Source organism: Rutilus rutilus (assembly GCF_951802725.1).
Source record: "Rutilus rutilus genome assembly, chromosome: 10".
Lineage (NCBI taxonomy): Eukaryota > Metazoa > Chordata > Actinopteri > Cypriniformes > Leuciscidae > Rutilus > Rutilus rutilus.
In genome coordinates, this window is record NC_140215.1 from 16,227,762 (window position 1) to 16,255,483 (window position 27,722).

The following is a 27,722-nucleotide window of genomic DNA, read 5'->3' on the forward strand; positions in this document are numbered from 1 at the left end:
GAGGGAGGTGGCTTCGCGTTTACAGTTGCCACAGCACAGCTATCATCTTTTATTGTATGCCTGACGCGCGCTCGAGCACACAGCCCGACTGTCCACGAGCGACTTTAGCGAGAACTAATGAGCGCGCACGCTTCAGCTGACCGAGACCCATTTCAGTTGTTCGTTTGAGCTTTATTCGGAACCAAAGCAGCACTTTATATAATACAGGGTATGGTGACTGAGAGGACTTCAGTGGAGATTCAGCTTTGAATGAAACTGTCAGCAAAATGACCTGCCAAACGCGCGGATGTGTCGAGCTGTGAGGGAGTCGTGTCGTTTAATCAAGAAACTTCTGTTTGCTTTGACTGACATTGAAACGTCATGGCATCAGTGTCGTGGAGACACGCGCTTTTCTTCTTGGTAGTTGGTAAGTTAAACTGGTTTGTCCAGTTCATGTCTGCATTTCAACCTATTAGGCTATGTATGTTTTTGAAAATTCATACTGACTGTAAAATACAAAAAAGAAAGCCAGAACAAATCAGAACGGAACTATCCATCTCAGACAGTAACTGTACTGTTTTGAATCAGAAGTCCAATGTGGTTTTGCAGTGGTTTTGTATGTTGGTCGGTTTCAATCAAATTCAAACCATACGATAATAATGAATGTGAAGGTTAACAAGTCAACATACTAGCATACAATGCATTCAGGCAAAGAATCACCTATAATGCTGATTTTGTGTTCTCAGGACAAGGGAATTGTATTTTATTTTTATTTTTTTAATAAATTTCATGTCAGTTAGTTTGTGCAACTGCTTATATCAGCTTATATTAAAGCTAGCTTATATTATAATAAAGTGTATACATTATATGTATATATTTTATATATTTTATATAATTAAATTGTATTATTAATTAGTTATTTGCTGGCCAAAACAGGTTTACTATTTTAAAACGTGGAATATTTTTGTACGTATAGCACATGCTTTTAGTCTTTTTCACAATACACAGAGGTTGGACATTTTGATGAAAGTGAAAAATCCATAAGTGACAAGCACACCCATGTATGGGTCAATTATAAAATTTTCTAATTAATAATGCATGGCAACCTCCTTCTGTTGGAAAGAATTCATTTCACACTTACCTTAACAAGCTCACTGAGCTGTGCTGATCATGACTTTACAAGCTGCTCTTTGCTTGCCTTGATTTCCTGTCACTATTCAATTGGGATTGCTATATTTACTCTGCGAAGATTCATCATGGCATACATTTGTTTAGAAGTAGTGTCTCTAAAGAATTTTAATGAAAATATGAGCGATTCATTGTTGTGAACTGACCTGACTCTCAGTCAAATAATGCAAGTATGTGACTCTTTCTTGTTTGTGACAGTGAAACAGATACAAACATGTATCTGGCTCTCTGACTGCAGAGGGAAAAAGAGAATGCTGATGGATTCACACAAGACAATGGCATTAAGCTCATGATAATAGCAGTCAGTCTGTAGGAATATGTAACTCTTGAATAAACAATTCTGCTCCAGTTAACCCCGCTGTAGTGAGTGCCCTATAAAATATGTAGATTTAGCAAGAGAATCTTCTTACTCTGAAACAGCGTGAGGAAGCGAGGAAGTGAACTCAGGAGAAGTGTATGTTAACAGGGGCTCTGATGTTAACTATTTTCTGAAAAAGTATGTGAAAAAAAAAAAAAAACGTTGGTATGCAAGCTCAGTTTGATGTGTTGCATTTTAGAATAGGTTCTTTTTCTCTTTTTTTTTCTTGGCATAACTTTACTTTTCATTTAGCTTTTCTTTCCTGTCTCCTGTTTATCTGCCTTTCCTTCCTTTTCCTTTTTTCCTTCCTTTTTTGTTTTTCTCCTTCATTCGCCTTTCATTTCCTTTCCTTCCCTTCGACCTTTCCTTTCCTTTCCTTCGGCCTTTTCTTTCCTTTCCTTCGGCCTTTCCTTTCCTTCGGCTTTTCCTTTCCTTTCCTTTCCTTTCCTTTCCTTTCCTTTCCTTTCCTTTCCTTTCCTTTCCTTTCCTTTCCTTTCCTTTCCTTTCCTTTCCTTTCCTTTCCTTTCCTTTCCTTTCCTTACCCTTCCCTTCCCTTCCCTTCAGCTTCCCTTTCCCTTCCCTTTCATTTCCTTTCATTTCCTTTCATTTCATTTCCTTTCATTTCCTTTTTTTTATATAGATGGCTCCCACCCTAGTTTCTTTATAGATAGCTATGTCCATCTTGTCACACAGATGCACTAGGGGAGCCTGAGAAGTCCCAGAATATTGATGGCATCATAACGGTTCACTACTGGCACAGAGAAAAAGGTGGCTTTATGCTGTTGTTGCGAGCCGAGAGATAAACGTCAAGCACACATTTTAAAATTCGAACAAAGCTTTCACTGTGTTCCAGGCCCGAATGCTTTATCTTTTGAGACCCACTGAGATGCATTGCCCTCGTATATCTGACATTTGAAAGTCTGCCACAGATAAAAACTCCACAAAGAGTTAAAAACACTTCAGGATGAAGGGGAGCTCAGGGATGTGTTCAGTTCTCTAAATACAGATTAACACGGTGCATTTCTCTGATTGAGGTGAATAACCTGATGGCAGTGGGCGGGGAGATCCGGACAGCCGTAACAAGTGAAGATGAATATATGGCTGCTCTATTTCTTTACGCTTGTCAGGACCGCTTTGTATTTCAATCCTAATGTACTGCCTTAAGCTGTTCAACCTTTGTTATAATTCAGTTCAGTAGGTATCGAATCCAAGTGCATTAGTGAGCACTGTGTGCAAGGAATTTAATGGTAAATGATAATTGTTAAGGAATTCGTCTTACCAATGGAGCGTTTTAAATGGCATCCAGAGGGCTGCTGGAATAAACTAAGCATGCTCGATTGTGTAGAATGGCTGCTGAAGCCGAACACAACAGATTCATCTATATTTCTGAGTAGAGCTGACAGTCATGTAGCATAAACTGAAGACATCGCGATAACTACCCTTAAATAACTTAAGTGAAAAAGTGGATTCATTTAATCTTGATGAATTTTTCATTCTCTGTGTTTGTCATTGTCTCAAAATATTAGTTAGCCATGTGAGCCCTGATATTTACCATTCAAGCTGAAAGAAGTTACTTTTATGCATAAACCCAGATGACCCTTTTGAGTTGTGTTTGGCACATGACTGCTTCACCTGCATCAACAATTGTATTTTGCGGAAAAAGAGCATTGCGTAACCTATTTGGCCAGCCGGATACATATGGGAGATGTGAATACAAAAGCACAGTTAAGGCTTGTTCACACCAAGGATGATAACTATAACGATAAATATGTAGTTCTACAAATCGTTCTAAATTTAAAAGAATTGCAGAACCCACACCACACCTACAGCGATAACGGCACAATGGAGGAACAATGTCGTTGAAATCACTTTCAGAACTATTATTTTAATTTTTTTCAGTTGATGAACGCTAATCAGAATCCATCCTGCTTTAAAGAGCTTGAGCATTTAAAGCAACAGACAACAACACTGCAGAGCACGGTAATAAACAAAACGGTATCGGTTGCTGGTGTGAACTATAATATACTTATCATTATAGTTATCTTTATAGTTATCATTCTTGGTGCGAACGGGCCTCTAATCGCATACGGTGCAATAGCGAAACTTAATGGAGTTTTCAGTTAAGAAATGTGTAATAAAATCTGTTTATTTTATGTTAAAGGATTGGTTCACCCCAAAATGAAGATTTCGGATTTTTCAATAGTTCGGATTGAGCAGATCAACAAACGGACAGGGAACTACGTCATCACGTTGAAAGGTCACGCCGGTGCCGGCAATACTATTTGAACTACTATTCATATTCATTAGAATGTTATTCATATACTATTCATTTTCATATTCACTGAATACTATTACTATATATATAATAGCAAACAATACTATTTGAACTATCCTCCTACGTACGGTCGCATTGTAAACAGTGGGGCGGTACTTCTGCCGGCGCCGGCGTGACCTTTCAACATTTACATTTACATTTACATTTATTCATTTAGCTGACGCTTTTATCCAAAGCGACTTACAATTGCTATATATGTCAGAGGTCGCACGCCTCTGGAGCAACTAGGGGTTAAGTGTCTTGCTCAGGGACACATTGGTGTCTCACAGTGGATTCGAACCCGGGTCTCTCACACCAAAGGCATGTGTCTTATCCATTGCACCACCACCACCCCAACATGATGACGTAGTTCCCTGTCCGTTTGTTGATCAGCTCAATCCGAACTATTGAAGGTAAAAAGTCTATAATTTCTTCTTTTTTTTTTTTTAAATGACCTATCGTTTCGCTAGATAACAACCTCTTCTTCAGCTGTGATCGCGTACAGCCCGTTTAAACACTTCAAAGACTTTTGAAACTGCATTGATTTGGACTTAAAAACTATGGTAACCAATGAAGTCCATTGTTAGAAGAAAAATCCAGAAATGTTTTCCTCAAAAAACATAATTTCTCTCCCACTGAGGAAAGAAAGACATGGATATCTTGGATGGCATTGGGGTGAGTAAATTATTAGGAAATTTTCATTTTGGGGTGAACTAATCCTTTAATGTTTATTTTTTGTATACATTTATGTACAATTTCATATAAAGGACAAATAAAAATAGAAATAAAGATAATTGATGACATACAGAGCTGTAAAATAGCAACATGGTTTTAATAAGAAATGTTTGAGTTTATATCGAAATCTCTTACGTTTCATTGCTGACTTTGGCATCTTGACGAATCTGAGCGTATACAGAAATATCTTCTGAAACTTTATGACACACATTTGACTTTACTAGGGTCTTTTACTTTCTAAAGCAGGAGGCTTCAGTAAAGATCTCAATTTAATCACTGTCTTGGAGAAGCATTGGAGATTTTTCTTTTCAACAGAATGGCATGAGACTTAGCTCTTGGCTGCTGATCATATAAATAAAAACAGGCTATTTGAGCGCCAGCCCTTCCCTTGAGGCACATTTAGGATTTGTCTTGCTACAAAATGAAAGCGTGGCTCTGTTTAATGCATTAAGAATTAGGTGTTGGACTGAAAAATGTAGTTAATATTTGATGCCTAACTTTGCCTTGTGACGCCAGCAGGGAATCGGCATGCTGGAATGTGCAGCTCTCTGCATCGCTGCTGGATGGGTTGGAACTCCTGCATTAGCTGATTATTCATTATGCAGATTGAGTCACCCTATAAACTGCGTTGCGTCATGCTATGGTATAAATTAGTTATAATTTATTAAATTATTAAATTTTATTAAAAGGAAAACGAGGTGGATTGATTCATTTGCTCATTGACATGCTTGAGATTAAAGCCACAAAAGGCCCCTCTTATCAAGCAGGGGACAGACAACCTGGCATTGACCCTGAATGTGGCATAATGTGCTGTGAAGAATCATTCCGGAATCTTTGGTTTGATTGTCTAAAGAGACTCTTAAAGCAGCGCTGGACCCCATACAGTGTTTTTAAGACCTCTCTGACAGCAGGAGCTCAGGAAACAAGATCTTTCCCGGCCCCTGAGCGAGCAGTGGCATCTAAATCACAACTACTTGCCTTCGAGTTGTAATCATATTTCGTTTTGGCAACACTTGAGCCAACAAAAGCATTCATTTTATTTCCCTTTAGATTTGACATGGAAAAAGAGGTCTTTCTTTAAAAATAATATCATTTTTTGAGTTTTTAATATCACCCAAAACAGAATTTAGCTTTTCATGATCATGTTTTCATACAATGAACTCAAAATCTGCTAAGGGGTATTAAATGTAACAAATCATGTAAGTATTTATCAACTTTTATTGGAAAATTAAACATTTTATCAAACTTTGATAGTTGCCTTAAACAACTGAGAAGATAGTGATCAAACTACATTTCATAAAAATCACCTGTCAAGTTTATGATGTATTACATCAGCATATGACAGTCAAATTGGACGACTACAGGGACTCATCTCAAGATCAAAGATTTAACAGTTCATCTATTGGCAAAATGATGACAAAAAAGATCAGTCAAGAATAAAGAATTATTGAAAATACTAAAATCAGGAATGTCAGATTCAGAATGCGTAGTTTCTGCGTAAAGAAATGTCTGTCAGAACCAACACATGTTGAATGATGTTCACCAACCCGGCAACGTTTCTCAGTTGGATTGACATTTATTCTCTTTAGCATGCAGTGTGAAGTATTTCACTATTTCACTCAGTTCCCTGATCACTCCGATTCAATTTCAGTGAGTGAAAAACAAATTTGTATTCACGTGCGTTGTGTATTATGCACATTATCGTCTCTGCCATTGCATAGCAAATTATCATATATATATATGAGGCACAGAAATAAAATGAAGAGCTAATATCTAATTATTTTTGCAGAATAGATTCTTTAAAGGCATTTTAATATGTGAAATTAGGCTATAGAGCATTAATAATGAGTGTTTCAATTGTACTAGGGTTCTGTTTCAACAAGTGCACTTGTCTGTGAACTAACGGTGAAAGATTTGATCTATTTATAGGTATTATTGATCTTAATGTCTTTAGGAGACAATAAAAAAAAATCACATACATATTTGTGTAATCTGTGTACCTATATATATATATATATATATATATAAATTATGATGCAAACACACAAATCATCATCTTTTTTTGCAGCTTAACTCTGACGCTTAATATGAAGTGCATTTCAATTGCTGCCTACAACAAATTACAGTGCAAGGTGTCGATTAACTCTTACAGCAGTGAGTCACGGTGACCCGCAGCAAATGACCCTCTTTAATGGGAACCAGCCGTTGGTGTAATGGCTTTGAGTGATCCATCACCTGTATGGACAGATACGCTGACATTCATGGCCCTGGTAATTGCTTCATCACAAAGGACCTGAGCCATGACCCATGTAGATTATTTTGGAATGCCATGATGGATGTTGTGCATGTGTGTTTCTGAGATAAGAAGAGTAAACGGTGGCATTTACTTTATCAATAGTCATAAACCATGTTGCAGAGCCTGATTTCACCAAGTGCAACGTTTCTGAATCAACATGTTTGTTGATCCTACAACATTCCAATCAACCAATCAGATTTGAGGGACAAGTTTACAGTTTATGTCAAGTTTATTCTTATAAACTTAAAAGTTCTTATAACCAGGGTTAAGTGCTTCTATATCAGTGTTATTCACCTATCATTTCCCTCTGATTTTAGGGATAACTTATGGGTAGGGTTAGGTTTAGGGGTAGGGATATGGATAGGATTACATTTTCATACAGGAATGTTGTTTCAGGATCAACAAAACATGTTGTCCCAGGAACGGGTCTAACTCGGCAAAATCAGGACGTGCAACTATGTTACACAATAAGAAGACAAGTGGCATTTTGTACTGGCACATTGCTTGCTTTCAAAAGTGGCAAACAGTCCTTGGTCAGGTGGTCATGCAGTGTAGTTCTTCAAAACTTTTAAATGTTTTGTACGGTTTGCTTCTTGACTGGGAGTGCTGTATGTTACTTTCACCATGTTTTTTTCCCCTGCAGCATATTGCAGGCTAATGCATCTTTTCTGGCATTAAAGGGTTTAATGCTAATGTTAACTTGCTCTTCTGGAGTAGCCGCAGGCTGTTTTTGTCCATGCTGGGATAGCAGCGTCTGGGTACACTTCAATTCTGCATACTTTATACACTGGTACATAATAAGATCATAATACCACCCTAGTGAAAACTTGTAATTTGTATATATATTGTATTTGAAATATATTCCCTTTTTCAATAGTACATTGTACAAAACATGTACTATCTTTAAATATATTAAAAGTACATAGCTTTATATATATATATAGCATCATGTTTTTACCTATTTTCACAATACAACTTTTAACACACTTTAAAATAATTGTGAAAAGTGAAGTGAAAATTCTGTTTATTTTTTAAAAGTGTATTTATTTGCACTGTGTGCTGGAAATAATCATTGTAACAATGCACTGAAAGTATACTTTCAAAAATACATTATAGTATACAATAGTATTTTGTACAAAGTATAGCTAAGTTTTATTTGTTTATTAATGTGCATTTGTTATTGAAGACAAAGTGTGCAATTTGTATTAAGGTATTAGCCAAAGGTATTATTGAGAATATACTTTTTACTCAAATATAATATGTGATGACGAAATTCATTTGTAGCCTTTAAAACTACTTAATTTGTTTAATATTTTATTTTAAAAGTAGTATCAAATTTTATTTTTTATTTGTCATTTTGTTTTCTGCTTCAGTCCAAATTTTTTTATTAATAAATATCAAATGTGTCAATTTTATTTGTTATAACTTGTGACCATTTATATACATGCAAATATGAAGATTGCCATCTGAAATTTTCTTCTAAAATGAGCATTTTTTTCAAGCTCGTATGTTTAAGTTCAGTAATTTCACTTTAATGACAATTAATAGGTCATTTTCATTGCCATTAAAGTGAAATAACTGAACATAAACATAGAAGCTTGATAAAAATGTCAGATGGCACTTAGAGGCTTTTGCATCTGAAGTCTTCATATGTAAAATTATATTTTGCTTTACTAAATGTCTTTTAAATAAAGTTAAATTAAAGTAAAAAAAAAAAGTAAAATGGTATGTTTCCAGTAAAAATGACTAATTATATACAAAAATGTAATGTTTTGGATTACATCTCTTGTCCTATTATTTTCCAAACAAGCACAAAATAAAAATTAAAGTAAAATGTCACTGTACATTCTGTATTTCAGTAGTGGCCATCACACTGATTTGGGCTGGCAGCTATATCAATGGTTTTGGCATGTCTGACTCAAGACCAGAGTGCTGTTGTGAGAGAGGTGTCATTTGTACGTGACCGTCTCTGGGACCCGCTGGAAGCTTCGAAGCTGCAGGTCACCTCACACTGTTTACGAGCACGGACCTGTCAGCCGTGAACTCAAAGCTACATTTCAGCAACAGTAAAGTCCATTAGAATTTTTTTTGTAGCTGAACATCAGTCTTGATAAATTGACATATGGTCCCTTCAAAAGTATATTTTCTCAGATGATACCAACCTATCCATCTGTTTTCCTCTTTTATCCAGTGTATATGAGTCTGGCTCTTGAGTTACATCCCCTCAGTATCTGTCAATCACTGTCTGTCTGCATCCATTTACTAACATGAGACACTCCTGGCAGGCATTCATTTGACCAATTATGAGGCTGTTACACCTTAAGAAAACATGACAGCTTGACAGTGGCATAAAAAGCATGCTGAAGGAAAAAATTCAGTAACTGGTTAATTTCAGTATAATGCTGCTGTCAGCAATATTTGTCCATCACAATCTCAAGTGCTTTCTGAAGAGCATCAATTTAACACAACAATATGCTTAAATAAGCATTCCGGGTTCAATACAACTTAAACTTTATTGACAGCATTTTTTTTTTTTTTTGACTCCATCAGTTTTTATAAAGGTGCATTTACAGTAATGCACTTGCCCTGTTTAAAGAGGCATATACAGTATTTTATCCCATAGAGATAATTATGTGGCCTTTTGAATTGTGAGTCTCACCGTGTCATTGTTTCACATAATTACCACCAGTAACATATTCACACATCTCGTGCGTCATTGTTTGGAAGAGGAGGCACACTTAATAGGGTATCAGCTATACAAACACAAAACTGAATGCAGAGTGATGCTGATATATTTCATGTTTAGTTAAGCATAACAGATATGTTGACACAGAGGATGAGGAAGGACATAGCTGAAACTGCAGCTGGACTAGAAATAATAGTTCATGTCTATTGTTAGGTGCTTTTGAGCAGCATTAATTTCCAGGGACTGAAGTCCCTTTTGTGTTCAGATTCTAGGCTCATCTTTTCTATACAATGAAAGCAGATAGTGACCAGGGGTTGTCAAGCTACCAAAGGAACAAAAAACATGATGAAAGCACCATAAAATATCTGGCACCAAGACATTTAGCAGCAGATTCTTCAAGTCATGTAGGTTGCGAGGTGAAGCCGCCGTGGATTGAACTTGTTGGTCCAGCACATCCCCACAGATGCTCAATTTGATTGAGATCTGGGGAATTTGGAGACCAGGGCAACACTTTGAACTCTTTATCATGTTCCTCAAACCATTCCTGAACAATGTGTGCAGTGTGGTAGAGTGCATTATCCTGTTCAAAGAGGTTACAGGGTTTCCCAGCAGAACACTGTCCAGAGCATCACACTCCCGCCTTGTCATTGTCCCACAGTTCATCCTGCGTGCCAAATGGCATACGGCCGTTCATGTGCTGTAAAAGAAAACAGGACTCATCGAACCAGGTAACCTTCTTCCACTGTTTCGAGGTCCAGTTCCGACACTTGCTACGCAGCCCCATACCCAACAGAGTGCGATCATTCAGTGACGCATTCCTCCCATAACCATCATTCAAATTTTGTGTGACTTGTGTCACAGTAGACCTTCTGTTGGCTCGGACCAGACAGGATAGCCTTCGTTGCCCTTGTGCATCGATGAGCAACCCACTAGGTTTCAGAGATACTCTGACCCAGTCGCCTTGCCATAACAATTTAGCCCTTGTCAAATTTGCTCCGATCTTTATTCCTGCCCATTACTCCTCCATCCAACAATGTTGATTACAAGAACTGATTGTTTGCTTATCTAATCTGACCTTAATATACGGCCTTGTTAGGAGATGATCAATGATATTTGTTTCACTTGTGACTGGTTATAATGTTTTGGCTACTCAGTGTAGTCTTCAAAATCCATAAAGCAACTTTAAGTAAGTGTTTTTTTCATTCAATGCTTGGAATAACACACGTGTTATTGTTAACTACTAAACTACTAACTACTAAAAAATAATTTAAATAAAGCGGAAATAATATAAATATTAGATAAAATATATAAAATTTGTCCTTTTGTGTTGCATGGAAAAAATGTTAAATGTGTTTCAAACAACATGAGTGAGAGTTAATGACTGAATATCCATTTTTGGGTGAACTATTCCTTTAACAGCCAGCCTTACAGTACATCTGCATAAATACTCTTAACTGAAAAGATGATGATGAATATGGCAGTCAAACCAGTCAAAGTTACGGAGATGATCAAGGAGGAAACTCGAAATACTCTTGTTTAGTTCTCCTCTCTTTCAAAATTCATCTTAGACCGAATGTTTTCTGTATCATGCAAGAGTTTGAGATAAAAAGAATCTCAGTGTATATAAGGTCATGTAGCAGCACGATGTTAACTTTCTGTATTTTTTACGTTTTTTTTTACTGTTTTATTGGAATATTTCAAGTTTATTACCTTGACTTTAGGAGGCCTGCAACAATACACTGTATTTAAAGGCATTACAGATGCACTCCTGACACAAAAAAACAACATTATGCTGCCTTCTAAGATGTCATGCTTTGGCAAATTGTAAGGCAGCATCACACATATGCTTAAAGATAAGGCAAGTTCAGTAAAAATATTCATCCAAGGTGGCAAATGGACTCGAATATAAAAGCAACTATAAATGTACTTTTTTAAATAGTGAAAAGTACTGATTTAAAAAGATAAAAATCAATTCAATCAAATATTCAAGTCATATTCAGTGCGGTAGTTACTGAATTGTTATTCTCTGTTTACAGATACTCAGAGTTTGTGACAAACTGAAGTGGTTCTGAAAACACTTGTGAGTTTACCATTTAACAGCAGCCAGAACAGATGGATGTGATCTGTGTGGCCCAGCATCCTCCTACACACTCTGGGCTGGCCTCAACTTTAGTATTTTGTTAACTGTTAAAAGTTGGTTAAAAGTAATTACGAAAATGTCTTGCAAAAGTTAGTTCTAAGCTTTAGCATCATTTCTTTTATAATGCCACTTAACACAAATACATTCATATATTTTTAAGTGTGACTAAAGTATAGCTTTTGTGGCCACTGCTCTTACAAAATCCATGATGTTGCAGTGATTTATAATAAATGGCAAGTTCTCTTTCAGAATATCTGTTTTAAAGAGTTCAGCTCCTCAGGAAGTATACATGCGAAAACATACTGCACCCTGTCCCCTCCACTATCAGTGCAGTCTTGGTTAAAAATTCACTTTGCATAAGCAAATATGCCACTTTTGCCTGTATTGGGAGGCAAAACTGGAACAGTGTTCCACTGTATTATTCATATTCCCTTTCATCCATCTTCAGGGCAATATAAAGCCTACGCCTGCTAGAATCGCTCATGAAATAGAATTGCTTAGGGTGCAAAGCTGTCTATGTCGTGTTGTCGGAAGGCTCCAATGTGCTTATAATGTGAAATCACACTTTGTACCTTTTTTGCATTTGTATTTGCACACCACAGTAAATGGAGTGACGTATTACTGACTAATTGACTCTAAAGGATCCTGGATATCATCCAGATTGCCCGCATATTGCAGATGTGAAGTAGTTAGCAGCACACTTGCTTGCTCTCTCTCACACAAATATGCTGTGAATGTCAGCGAGAGCAATGATGTTGCACATAAAGAGACTAATTAAGTGTTCTAGTGGAAAGGTTCCTGTCATATTGAGAATATTGCATCAAAGGTCATATTTTAATGTGACATGCCTGATGTTGTCTTCTCTGGACCTAGTTGGTTGGGAACTGTACTGCTTTGCACATACAGTTTTCTGTTCCTCACCATATAACCGTTCACTTTCTGTATTTATGTTGTTATTTTATATTGTTATTTTCACCTGTTTATAATGCTGTGTGATTGAAAAGGGAATTCATTCAAGATAAGAATTTAGAACAGTGAATGGATTTGTTTGTTGTTTTCTTCCCAAGGGAGATGTTTTAACAGGGAAATTGTGAAGGAACACTTTCCATCCAATTCTGTGAGATTCAGTGGCTCGTATTCAAAATCTTATCACAAAAATGAACATTTTCTCTCTTCTGAAACATGAACGTATTGGCACATGGAAGGGAAAACACTGGCACAGAAGCAAAAACAGAGAGAGGAATAGTAGAAAATAGAAAATGTTGAAGTCAGCATCCAGAATTAACATCTGCCAAGAGGCAAATGCAAGTGTAAACAGGCTATGGCAAATAAATAAAACATTACATTATTTAATTGAATTGCAATTATGATAATCGGACTCTCGTTGAAATAAATGTTGAAATATGCATGATTCAAAATTAACATGAAAATTGTGAAATCCAGTTAAATTATATCTAAGATGTTCTGAAGAAAGTGTAGCTTTAGGTTCACTGTATCATTGGGCTGGTAAATGCCCACAAGTAAACATTTGTAACTGTTTGCGGCAACGCTCATGTAACATTTTTGGATTAGGGCTTTCTGTGCTCTTAGGATACATAGAAATGTTTCTTTCCAGGAATATGTGATGGTTGTGTTGCATTAGATTGTGCAAAAGCCTTTAAAATCTGCTCTATTCCATTTCAGACTCTGATAGCTCGAATCACTAGAGGATTTACTCATGGTTGACGTCCAGGGTTATTTATGAACATGAAATAAAACAGGAACATATTCACACATCTATCTCAGATGCTATGCAATATCTAGTGTTTTTAATGTTTTTATGCTCTCTTATGCAGTTTGTAATGTCATCATCCTTGCATCTCCCCTCTGCCAATGTTATTTTTATTTGCAAATATGGTTTGATGTTGTGATCTTACATACTTTTGCATTTCCCGTCCTTTAATGTTTGCTGTTTTTCTTAAAGCTGCCTCAAAGCATACAGTGCACTCTTGGATGAAAAGTTTTTATATAGAACCTTAAATGGGTCAGGCGCTTCATATGTAGAACATTTTAGGGGTGCCCATCCTGGGATCTTTTTATGGATTTAGTTTTAATTTTTTTTTAATTTAATTAAACTGCTTGTATATATACTTTATCACTGGGGGGGGGAAATGAAATAGCCTGTTAAACATAAAAGTTTTATACAACCATTTAAGACATTTCTCCTTATATAACTTCTTGTCATAAAAAGATCTTAAAATTATGTCAATAAACCTAGGGTTTTATATATAAACCAACTGAATTTTATTTCTAAGTGTTTTTAGTGTGTCTTTCCCATAAAAATATTCATGCCTGGACATTTTTGTCACTTATACAATTATTTTAGTTGTGACCTGGGTGGCCTCGGATCAAAATATATATATATAAAAAAAATGATTTACCTTTATTTATATAGTGCAATGTAGATTGTTTCAAAGCAGCTTTACAGTGATAACAGGAAAATAATAATTCAGCGATGCGAACAGAGTTCAATTCTGCTGTAAACCAGCTCTAAAAAGAAAATCGTGTCATTGTTCAGCTGAAAGGAATAATGTGTAAGGACTAACTCTGGAATCATAATTTGAAAAAAGTTTTCAGAGAGTTTTTATTCAATACAAAACACAAATCAATTCTTTACTACATTATCCTATAAAAAGGCAACAACCAAAAAATCCTGTTGGGATAAAGTTTATCCAGTGAATTCCCATTAGGATCCTTCAAGATTATGAAAGTCTGATAGGAATACTGATAAGAAAGTCTGATATAATCCTGCACAAATTCCTTTGTTTTTTGTTTGACCTTCCTCTTTATTTTTCTTGTGGGACTCTCAGCTGTCACATAATTGATGTGATATCTGTTGTTGACTAACAATGAGCCGAGGGGAGCACTGTCACTGCGGCTCTGACCGTGAGCCCGTCTTTCATACTGATCAGACACTTTTCTGTATGGCATTGGGGGCGAGTGCTACATTCGTAACATGGATCTCTATAGGAGAATAAAGCAATAGGAAGGAGAGAGAGAACAGAGAATTTGAAAGAAAAGGACAGTCAGACAATGGCTTCTCTGTTTAAAAGGCTATTGTGTTCCAAGAGCTGCACATTAATACCATTATATCAGAGTTAATGAAAATGACTCATCTTTGTTTCTCCTCTGAAGTTTTTTTCTTTTTCTTTTACACTCTATTCAGACCTTTGCTACAGCTTCTGAAATGTTTAATCCGTTTCTGGCTTTTTTGGAGAGTTTTATATTACATCAATTAATTACAGCATGTCTGCTGGTTATCTGGACGTGATGTTCAATTTTAAAGAACTGTCCCAGGTTCAGTCAAGTAAAGCTTGATTTATGCCTTTTACAAACTGCAGGGTGAGTCTAAACTTTTAAATGTGGTATCAGCAATAGACTACAGTGTCCATTTCATTAAACATTATGATTAATGAGAACGTTTTGAGTTTTAAGTGTCCTTTTTTATTATTGAGACACATCAAAATAGCAACTTGCGTGCTTAAACACATTTTCTCATGCTGATTTTAATGTGTTTTGTTAAAAGGTTCCTCTGATTTCAGCCTATTGATTTATTAAGGTCAGATGACAGATACAGTCGACAACTCATCATGTGCTAGGGATGTGGTTAAAACAAATCCTGATTAACCACTTGCCTTATTATTCCTATGGGAAAATATGGGAAAATGCCCCCCCCCCCCCCCCCCCCCCCTTAAATTACCCCTTACTAATAAAAATAGACATAGATGAGACAATTATTGACATGTAAGAGTATGAGAGCTGTACAATTACATAACACTGATCATTTGATCTTGAGGGAATTTTGGTGTCTATGGAAACCAGTTGAGTTACAGTATAAAGAGATCTCATTTGTGATGTTTCTTTACCATTGAGCTCCACTATTTATGTATCTAAAAACATTTTCACACACAGTGCGAACCGTGATCTGTGGAGTAAAGAATAATTGAGATGTTTTTCCTCCATTCTTTTTCTCTTGCAGTGAACCTGCCTGTGCTAATGAAGGCATGTAGCAGTCTATATGGAAATGCCATTGAGGAGTTCTGCCTGGTCAAGTTCAAGCTGGACATGGAGATTCTCGACCAGCAACAGTGGTGCAGCTGGGAGGACACTGTTGAGTAAGTGAGAAACATGACACTTGTAGGATTTAATATATTATTGGTAATTTCTTGATTCTGATTAGCTGACATATGACATGTGAAGGTCAAGTATGGTAACCCATACTCGGAATTTGTCCTCTGAATTTAACCCATCCAAGTTAGTGCACACACATTAGGGGTAGTGAGTAGTGAACACACTGCAAACCGTGGACACACCCAGAGCAGTGGGCAGCCATTTTTGCTGTGGTGACCGGGGAGTGATTGAGGGTTAGATGCCTTGCACATTCAGTCATTTCAAACCCACAACTTTCGGGTTACCAGTCTGATTCATGATCACTGTCCTCGTCAGAGCTCATTTCCCAGTACATTCAGCGACATTTTCAATATCTTCGAAATCAATATTTTGATCGCTGACAGTTTCTTCACCAGATCTACCATCAAGTGACAGTGACACTAATGTTTGATTGCGTTCAGTACTTGCTCTGCAGTAAATCACTGAGCCTATTCAAGTTTTGCCAATGATACTTTCTATTCTTTTGTTTTCTGCGTGTGGTAATATGAGTGAAACATCACTTCATCATTATTTTAAAAAATGCCTGTTTTCCCATTCATTTTTTGTAAAAATTGTATAGGGTCTAGAAATGTATTCTTTTATTCAGAAAGGATGCATTAAAAGTAACAGTACATACTTGCTACAACACTGTTACAATTTCTATTTTAAATAGGTTTTTTTGTGTTTTTTTTACTTTCTATTCATCAAAGAATTCTTCATATTTTTGTGAAAACTATGACACATTTTAAGCAGCCCAATAAATGTTTCTTGAGCACCCAATTAGCAAATTAGAATGATTTCTGAAGGATCATGTGACTGAAGACTTGAGTATAACGGTGCTGAAAATTCAGCTTTGCCAGGAATAAAATACATTGAAATATTATTACAAATTACAATCTTTTAAAAAATATTTTAAACAGTATTATTGTATTTTATCATTAGAAATTAGGCCTTGATGAGCATTCTTGAAAGAAACTTCTTCAAGTCAAGTCACCTTTATTTATATAGCGCTTTTTACAATACAGATTGTATCAAAGCAGCTTCACACTGATAACATGAAAATAATACAACAATGTTTGTTTCTAGAAGAAAATTGCGTCATCGTCCAGATCAATAATATTTGTTGAATATTAAATGAAAAAACATACTGACACACTTTGGTTCAGCACTCATTCAACAACTTTTGTTCAGCGCAATCATACCTTGCCGCTGACACACCTGCATGTTTATTTGAACAGTTCATGACAAGGTTAGTGAAGAGTTTTCTCAGTAAGAGAGACGACAGGGGTTCCCATACCGTAATATACTTCATACTTCAGAGGGATTTAGTGTGCCATGTGGCACAGCTCCAGGCGTACACCGTTCCTGGGAAATGCCTCCATATGTGCAGCTGTCTCTGTGACATAATGGAGGAGGTCATTTGTGGTGCCCCAGAAAACACATGATATTGAAGAACTTAACAAGAAGAGCTGTCTTAGCTTTACCTTTGTGCCTTTGACAACTGACCCTAAAAAACTTCCACTCTGACGTTAGACTGAAACCGTTGCGCTCCAGTGCAACAGTCAAGAAAAGTGACACTGGATGTCAAGGCTGTCGGATCGGGGCCAGCAAGGTCTGCCAGTCCCTGTCATCAACATTTCATACACTGTTTGTCCCCTGCGACCTACCTCGTACATACTGTACTGTAGCTCTTGTGAACGTGCAAAATGCTGACAGTGTTTTACGGTTCTAGAAATCACTGTAATTAAAGGGAAAGTCCACCCAAAAATTAAAACTTTGTCATGTACTCGCACTGATGTCGTTCTTGATGTCATGTCTGTATGGCTTTCTTTATTCTGTGGAACACAAAAGAAGATATTTTGAAAATGTCTCACTGTTTTTTTTTTTTGTCCATACAATGGTAACCAAAACTGATTGGTTACAAGCATTCTTCCAAATATCTTCTTTTTTTTCTGCTAAAGAAAAAAGTCAAACAGGTTTGGAACAACATAAGGGTGATTAAATGATGACATTTACATGACTTTTTTAAATTATGATGTTAAGCACTTATAATAGAAGTGAATGGGGCAGATTACTGAAGAATGATTTTATGATTTTATAAAAGCACATTAATTATTAGCTTAATATTATTGTATTATTTGATTACATTTAAACCATTTTCCCAGGCATTTTAAGGTTTTAGAGTTTATACTGTTTCATTGTCATGGTGACGTACTTGAAAATTTAGATATAGCTTTACACAGAAAATCTTGTTAACACATATATTATTTGTCTATTGAATATTTTAACTTTTATGGATTTACTTTTATGGAAGTGCCTCACTTTAACCCAGATTTTTGCTCAACTATGAAGTGGAGAGATTGTCAGAGCAAAATGTTCTTGGTGTTCATTAACAAAACTGCTGGTACATTTGTTGTCATTCAGATCAAAATCTCAGAACGTTGCCCTAAAGTTGCAAACAAAAAGAATTGTGTTGAGGAGGACGTCTGATTCCTGCGGGTGTTGTTATACTGGGGCATTATGACACAAAATGATTATTCATATCAACTTTATTAAAAGCAGTTTGAGTGATTCCCTTTATACAGTGAGTCATAGATTCTGCTAACTGTGTATAATGGTTTGTCATGAACTTGATCTTTGGTATTTCATTTTTGTGCTTTTTTACATTAGAAGTGCTTTAGCCCACCAAACAAAATCAAAGCCTTAAATCCTGGCTAACAATATTTTTCTGTCTGATTCAATGATTTATCTGTGGTTAAACCTTTATAACAAGCACAGACTTAAGTTAGCTGGCTTTATTTAAAATACAGAGTACATCAAAAATGATTGATGCCACACTTCTTTAAATCAATAGAAAATTCATGACATAAATCTGTCATGGCAGGACAGAAAGTGAACAATATTACTCCATGATTCAATGCAGCACTTTTTTTTTACCATGAAGTTCGACTCCAGGCTCAGTTTGTCAGCCTTCCTAGAGAAGAGTGTTATTGTTCAATGGTTGCTCTTTCATAGCTCAGGGGATTTCATGGTGTTCTCAGATCTGGGAGCAGGTTCAAGTGCCCCACTCACCTGTGAAACAGCGCTCATTAAAGTATGTATGGCCCCTCGGCTCCCTCCATGGTGTCATCCAACTCCGTTGCTCAATTATGTACAAAGCACCATCTAGAGACAGCCACAGGTCTGGGATGAGGGCTGAGCAGCGCTGTAGAACGGCGTGTGGTCTCCAATGAGCCTCAGAAGTGGTGAGGTAAGACTTATCGAGCACTGAGGGCAGTCAACTGCAGGTAATTAAGATATACAAGCGATCAGAGGCGGCAAGCACTGTTGGACTTCAGCAAATTGTCTCACCTGGGCAATGAAGCATGAAACCGCCTCGGCGAGAACCAACAATCTACTGACATAGCCTTTTGCCCTGCCAAGGGTCATTCCTCTGTGTGTGCCGTATGCTCATTAAACTCCTCTTAAAGCACTGTTTAGAGGCAAAATAGACTTGTTAAATATATACAAATTAACAGTGAAGAGCTGGAGTTAGGCAGGTGTTTGTCTAAAACAATTTTCGCTTTACTGAAGAAATTAGATTAAGAACAGATGCAACCATTAAATGCATGAATGTTTCGCCAATCATTACTACATATTCGGGTCTTTAGCGACCCAGATCTATATCTTACACTGATGAATCTCTATCTGTCGCAATAATATAAAACTCTACTGATATTAAAGTAACAATTACAGAAGAATAAAATAAAGCATATTTTGTTACCTTTTGGATCTTGGAAGGGTTCAGTTTGAGCAGATGTTGTATACCATCTGCTCATACCAGTGACTGTCCTCGTCAGAGCTCATTTCCCAGTACATTCAGCATCTCGAAAATATAAACTATACTTTTCAGCATCTTCAAAATCAATATTTTGATCGCTGACAGTTTCTTCACCAGATCAACCATCAAGTGACACTGACAATAATATTTGATTGCGTTCAGTACTTGCTCTGCAGTAAATCACTGAGGGTGCTTCTCAATATCCCTCCTCGGCTCCTCGCTCCTCCGTCCTCCATCCTATGACCCGGAAACCGATCGAACTCAGCCATCTCAATTCTCTAATTGCACCGCGAGGAGTCGAGGAGTGAGGAGGCTTCCTGAGGAGTCATGAGCGAGGATACACAGGTGTATCCTATGCGGAAGAGTTTTATCGACTAAAACGTGACGCACGTATAAATTCTCCTCCCCCATCACATCGGTCACAATAATTTTCATTTATACTTTACCTTTGCAGTTTATATAAACCACACATCTCACATATTTCAGCAGGGTATCTTGCTTTATTATTATTTATTATGAATTTCTTAAATAAACAAACTTCAATAACATAAGAGCAGATCCTTTGAGCGCTGCTTATGACGCGGTGAAGTGAAGCTCGAGTGATCAAGGATTCCAATGTATAAAAAAAGTTACATTCGATTACTCCGTCCTCATTTTCTTTCCTTGCAGCCTTCCCTCGCATCCTACAGGGGGTGGAGCTGAGACGCGAGGAAAGGAAGCGAGGAAAGGAAATGAGGATGTACAAATAAGAAATGAGAAGCACCCTAGGCCTATTCAAGTTTTGCTGATGATACTTTCTATTCTTTTGTTTTCTGAATTCCAAAACTTAAAGTTCATAAATGGGCAACACTAACCTTTATCTATTTTTGTGCCATTACTAACAACAGATAACAAGTAGCCTAACTGAATGAAAACTTTGGTAATTGGTCATAATAAATAAACCTTGTCAGTGTCAGTATCTATAGTTAGCAAAGAAAGGATTGCCTGTATGTGCTTCAGGGCTTTATTCTGCTAATGGTCACATGACAGCAAAAAGCCATTATTCAAGCTAAAATTTGACCAACACATCTCTGGTCTGAATCTTTAAAATTTGCCTGGTGTATGTAATCATATTTAATTTAGACTTCATAGCCATTTTATTGAGGTTTTGATGTGTGCTATCTGAAATAGTCAAGGAGACAAAATGTCAGACCTAATTAATGTGTTCAAAAAAGGCATAATTAGTCTGCTAATAAATGTTCTTTGTTGATAATTGAACTGCTAATTTAAAATTACATATCATTTTACAATTATATTGAGTTTAATTGAACAAATGAATGATCTAATTAAAAAGTAAGAGACACACATCCCAAGACTTCTAGTGGCTGAAGCTGTTATTAATCCAGACACATAACGATGATGTTTTCAGGCCATGAGAAAATATTAGAGGCTATTCCATTTAGCCTCTCGAGAAATCTATTCCATGATGGATGTGATCCTCTTCAAGCACATAATAAGTCAGAGATCCTGTAACTCGAGCTCAGGTGTCTTGACTCATTGTACCCATAATTTGTGTGTACACCATCTGGTGTTTGGGCAGTTCTGACTCTTTGGCCCCTCTGTGACCTGTTGTCCTGTCCATCCTGATGAGACTGCATGAGGACAGGCGGCTCATGAGATCGCTTGTTAAACTAAAGGAGAGAAGAGAAAGTAAAGTGACTGTTTTGGTGACGGCAAGGGAATACTGAAATCTAGAGCTGCTGGTTAACAGACAGTCCTGGAGTTTAAATGTATCTGAATGCATTGATACGAAGTGACAAAAGAAAAAAGTTATATGAATTACATTGGGAAATATCCATATGGCTTATACTGCCATATGAAGTAGTAAATTCAACAAACGTGTTACCCAACTGAATGCAATATAAAATATGGAATTATGGGGGAAGATGCCCCCCTGCTGCCCAATGCAGTCGCAGAGTTTAGGTTCTGATCCCAATGTCCATCTGTTCCCCCGCGGGCCGGGCATGCACCCCCCTTTTACATTACAGTCCAGGTGTTTGTGGGATAGTTTTTATTAGCTCTGGGGAATGTGACCACACTTGAAAGCATTTAACCCCTCTGTCAGCCTTGATGACACTTAATAACTTTGAGAGAGACTGAAAGAGCCAACAAGAGGGTGACACTTTATAATATGTTTCAACAATTCTCATCACCTTCAGCATTCAGCGGACAGAGATCAACTGCTTCTGTAACTGTTGCAGAGGCACATGCTCGAAATGTTTTATGAGGATGTTTCTGGATCATCGAGTATGTGATCTTCTGGGTCACTGTTGTTATGGGTTCTGCCCATAAGTAAGCTATAACTTACAAGTACAGACACTGCAGGAAGTTTTGTCACTTCGTATCAATGCATTCTTCAGTTGAATGTGCTGTTTCTATAGAGCTCCAAAAACCAAAATGATGAATGAATATTATTAATCTGGACATTTTTTAACATTTATAAGTATGAGAAACACAGCTGACATAAAAAAGCATTTCACTGCTAAAATATAATAAAATTAAATAAAACATAACATAACAATTATATTGTTTTCCAGTACAATCAAGTAAATATCCTTAAAACAATATACATTTACTTGAAGCAACATGGCATGAGATACTGAAAAGTAAAAAAAAAGAAAAAAAAGAATACATTTCCAGTGGGGTAATTCCCCCTCATGCCTTTGGCATTTTATATTAAATTGTAACTACATTTAGTTATTATTTATATATATATATATATATATATATTTATACTTTTTAATTATACTATTTTTTTAAAGACTTCTTTTTTTTGCCAAACAAAAAACAAAATGCTTATTAAGAAAAATTATTTTAGCAACGTAATATTTCAGCATGAGCTGAAATTAGGATGGTTTCATGAATCTGTCACAATGTTACAGGGTTTGCAAAGAGGTTTTATTGACAAATAGTGCAGTGAGCAGGAGTAAAAGCATTGATCGAACCATTGCTGTGACTGGATATGGTGGTGTAGGAAAGCCACAGCATGAACAGTGACACTGTGCTGTAGTCATGGTCTCTGTGTGTTGATGTTTGTCCCTGACTCTCTCTGTCCTGTCACACAAGTTATATTTAGTGGTGTTAAACCATTTTGAAATGTAATCTGCTGTCTTACAAGACTGAAAGCTGCAGGAAGACTTTCCCATCACATGCTCAATGGAGAAAAGCACCAGCAGTCACCTATAGACTGAAAGATTTGCTGAGTTTTATATTAAACTCAGTATATTATTAGCAGTTAATCATAGTGCAAAACAACTAAGAACTGACATTTGTGCAGCTTCTTTCAGTGCTGCCTAAGTCTTCCCTCTTAAATACAAAGATTAATTAAACTGATAATAATGTACAGTAAATCATAATTGAACAATATGAAAATTTAATTGAAAGAAAATATTTATTGCCAGTAGATGAACTTTTTAACATACCTTCATCATTTATTTCTACTTTTCAAATTCCCTGTCTAAATTTTGTTGTACCTTTCTCCCATTATAAACTACAAAAATACATCAAAACATTTATGTAAACAATGTTAACAAAGAGTGAAATAAACATTTCAATATTTATTGTGTGAAAATGCTTTATATTCATGTTTACAGAATTTGTGACCGTTTCCCCCACAACCAATTATTTCGCCCCTAATAAAGTTTTTATCAAAGTCTATTAAGCTGTAATTTTGTCTAATTATAAACAAAGAGAAGCACTATAAAAGTAGACGTTGTGGTCGTCTGAAGATAGTATTGTGTGATGAACCGGCCCTATATTTAAGACATTATTATGCCTCAACATCTTTTGTATTCCACAGAAGAAAGTCATGCGGGTTTGGAATGACATGAAAGTAAATGATGACCTTAATACAAAGATATCATCTGATGTCTCACATCTACAGTCAAAGGATCTTAACCAGAACTCTGTTTCATCTTATCTGTATTCACTTGTTAATTGCATGATAATAGGTTTTGACAGGGCAAAAATGAAGCTGGTTCTTTATGATTAAACATCCAAATTTAACTTGTTCACTAAATGACTTCCTCTCCAACTGATGCTACAGGCTAAATATTGCCACAGCTGTTTCTGTTCATGCTGGTGATGATACGTTTGACATCTCTTCTTCATCACTCTGTACAGTTGGATGAAGTAGTTAAATATAAACAGAAATTCTCATTTGTCTCTTCAGCAGAGCAGAAACTAGAAGATTATTTTTCAGATAGTTGAGCGCGTCTCATCCTGGTTTGATGTGTATATGAATTAGGAAGATTCTCTAACCAAAATGACTTTCAAATTAAATGAATGTACAATGGCATAGTGTTGAAAACCCATATAGATTAAAGAAAATGTGATGACTGCTGTTGAATGGCACAACCTTATGTGCATAGCTTTACACTGCAATCCACCTGGAGAGGATTGGATATTAGATTTCTGATTCTCTCACGTTCATGATGGTGACCTCTTTAAGAGCCTATGAAATGTCACAATGGGACGATGCCATTTATACAGTTTTTACATGGATCCATCTTTTGCCCTTTTCAAATGTGCTGCTGTGTAGCTTCTATTGAGGCCTGTTGTCCTCTGACCCTGTGGCCTCTTAAAATGGCCACCATGTGCTGATATTTCTGAATGTGTTGTGCGTCAGCTGTCACAATAGCAACATTTCAGTAGATGGACTAGTGGTATTTGACAATTCTTTTGTCTATACCAATTTCGATAACACAGCAAAGAGGAATGTGCTATTGAACAAGCTCCTTTATCAAGTAATTATTCCAGACAAGTAGACAGTCAGTAATAAAATAAACATCAAAGGAACATTACGTCAATAGAACAAAAAAAAGATAACATTTTTCATACAGCAGTATGAACAATTCAAATAAACATTCAAAAACTGGAAAAAGAGAGAACATCATCCAAAAATAATGCTAATTAAAATAGCTTCAGTAACTGGCATAGTCTTCACTGCATGATTCTGTTCATGTTCAATGGTATAGGCCTTAATAAAGTTATCCAGCCAAAGCAGTGTTATGTGCCAAAGTTTAAAACGTTTAAGAGTATGAGCAGTACTAATATCTTCACTTCAAATATGAGCAGTAATAATAAAGACGCTTGTCTTAGCAAACACAATTAAAAATGAAATGAGAAAAAATAAATACAGTGCTACTTTACAATTTAACTGTCCATTGTGGGCATACATTCGGATGGTTCTTTGTTTATTTTAGTCTTTAATGTGAATGCTAATAATACACGGGCAGACAGAGACGATCAGAGGTGTGAGCTCAGGGTCAGTCCATTAACAGACGGAGTTTAACAGAAGCTGGAGCTTCTCCTGAACATTAATTCCAGTAAAACTGACTCACTCCATTAGTGAATGTCTACCACAAATGATTTCTTGTTTTGTTTTGTTTTAACATTTATCAGTGGTACCCAGGCACATCGACACAAACACTGACATAGCACAGTGTATATATATATACACACACACACACACACATATAAAATAAAATTCAAGTTTAAAATCAATATCGTATGTAATTATAAAATCGATTAAATAATAAAGGGAAACCTATAAAAATGGACTTGCGTTTAATAATGCAGTGCAACAGTAAGTAAAATGTAGCTCAGTGTTTTAAATTCAGTTTCCAAGTCAATCCTTTAAACCCCTTTCCTGAATTTGCAGTAGTTCCAGTCATTCTCTACTGACTTCTTTAATTCGTTCTCGTTTCCTTTACCCAAACACCCCCTAGCCTCCATAGCCGGGCTGTGCACACAGAGGTGACCTAGACACCCATATGTGTCACACATGCCTCTTTGGGAAGATGAGACGTGCTTTTTGCACTTCCCGAGTGTTTGAGCTGCCATCCTGCAAGCCATCTTTATCCCTCGGGGTGAAATGTGAGGGGAGGCGGTGTGCAGTCTGCTCCAGCCCCTAAAACAGGCCCGGAAGAAACCTCTTGATTAAAAGTCTGCACCGGTTATGCCAGGCATCCCACGCTAGGCTGACTGGGCTTAAAAATAGATGGCTCGGGGGAGGGGGAAGGGGGGAGGGGTCTAACACTCACACAGGGACCTATTAAGAGCTCATCTAAAGAAGAGACTCTCCTTGAGCTTCTTCACCATCATCATCATTATTGGAGTGATCACATTCCATCAGGGCTCCTTAATGATCACTGAGAGAATCATTATTTCAGCTTAATAAAGACATTTATCACGCACACTCTCACACACAAATATGCAGTAGTGGATTTCATGGATGATTAGGCACAGCACCAGAGAGATTCGTGTGAACCTATGGTTATTTTCATGTTTCTTACAGACCATGTACAGTCAAGTACAGTCTTGAAATCTTGCAGGTTTTGATGTGAATTCATTGATAGTACTTTTACATTTCAGCACAAGTGAATTTCTGCATCACCGGTGGCACCAAGTGGAATTGCAAAAATGGTTTTAGACAAATGACTACTTATTAAAAAGATATCTTCAGTAACCTAATTTAAATATCACTATGACTTTTGGATGTGAAAATAAAGGCAAGTGCAAAACATTATCAACCAGATGACTTGAATGCAAAGTCATCAATAAAATGGTGCCATTTTATCTCAGAGAAAGTTTTCAGTTGTGGTCATTAGTGATGGGTGCTTTCGAAACACTGCTTTGCGAAGCTTCAAAACCTTTGCAAATATGGCACATTTAAAAAAGCTACCTAAATGCCCTAATTGAACTAAGGCCTAATCCTGTCTGTGAAAACAGGCCTTAATGTTTAATGGTAGATTGCAGGTTACACTTTCAAGAAAACATTTGCACTTGGTAAAGGTGTAAAAGGAGTTTTTTTTGTTGCATTTACACCGTTTTGACCAGCGCTTCAAAACAGTCAATCATATTGTGAAGCAATTTGTTTAATTGTTACGGAGTTGCAAAAGCTCAGTTTCTCTTATCAGTGGCCACTGCAATGAGCTAAAAATGAATGTAGAACCATTCCAAAAGAGCAATGTTTTGAAAGTGCCACAGTGTTTACACTCTCTGGGAAATAAACCTACGAGTGGCTTCCCTATAGTTGGCTCTGCACTTCTCCTGCCTCCTACGGGGAAAGAGAAAGTATTTTAATATCAAACATTGACACACTTCACATTTAAACCATTTTCTCTTCATCCTGAAACCTTTAAAAGTGCACAACACCATCTTATGCAAACAGTCGACACTAACCTCCTGTTTTCTCTCCTAAAGGTCTTATGGAGAACTAACCAACTGCACGTTCCTGGTGGCTTTGAAGATGAACTGTTTCTGGCCCAACCGAATGGTGGATGAATTCTTCATCCGGGTGCACAGACACTACTTCCATGACTGTTCGTTGTCTGGACGGCTGCTTCACGATCCACCCAATCGGATCTTGGGGCCTTTTATCGTGGTGCCCATTCTGGTGACGCTACTCATGACTGCTCTAGTGGTGTGGAGGAGTAAACGCAGCGAGGGGATTGTATAAGTCTACAAAAGTTAACCAAGAATCTCCACACTGAACAACAGAGAAAGTGATATTTCACAGACTGCGAACATTAAGAAAGACTTGTTTCTCATCAAGTAGTTGTATATCGAAATGCTTATAGTGAACACAGTCACTGTGTTATCTACAAACAGATAACATACAAGTCGTTTATACGGACAAAAACTTTCAGCACAATTTCTTTCAAGTAGTTTTTAACTAAATGTTTTGTCATGTCAGCATTTTGTCAGTGAAACAGATCTCCAATCTAGATGCAAGTCGTTATGATGATGGATAAGTATAACCTTGGATGGATAAACACCAAAGGAAGGACACTGTTATTCCCATGTGTTTGTGAGTACTGGACTCAATCACTTTGTGACACCTCAATGTATTTCACACTCATAGATGTGCTTTGTGCTAAATTATGACATTTGTAGCATGACATTCATGATTAATATTTTGTTGTAATATTTAAAAAATAAAAAAGGGCTACAACCATGATCATGCCAATAACCTT

The 27,722-nt window shown here is 36.7% G+C and overlaps 1 protein-coding gene across 1 annotated transcript; it reads left to right on the forward strand.

Annotated features, from left to right (window-relative positions):
* On the forward strand, positions 1–27,722 carry ramp1 (receptor activity modifying protein 1). Its single transcript, XM_084421380.1, has 3 exons — positions 1–406; positions 15,715–15,850; positions 26,950–27,722. The coding sequence occupies exons 1-3, from the start codon at positions 361–363 to the stop codon at positions 27,203–27,205; spliced, it is 438 nt and encodes a 145-aa protein (XP_084277506.1). The 5' UTR covers positions 1–360; the 3' UTR covers positions 27,206–27,722.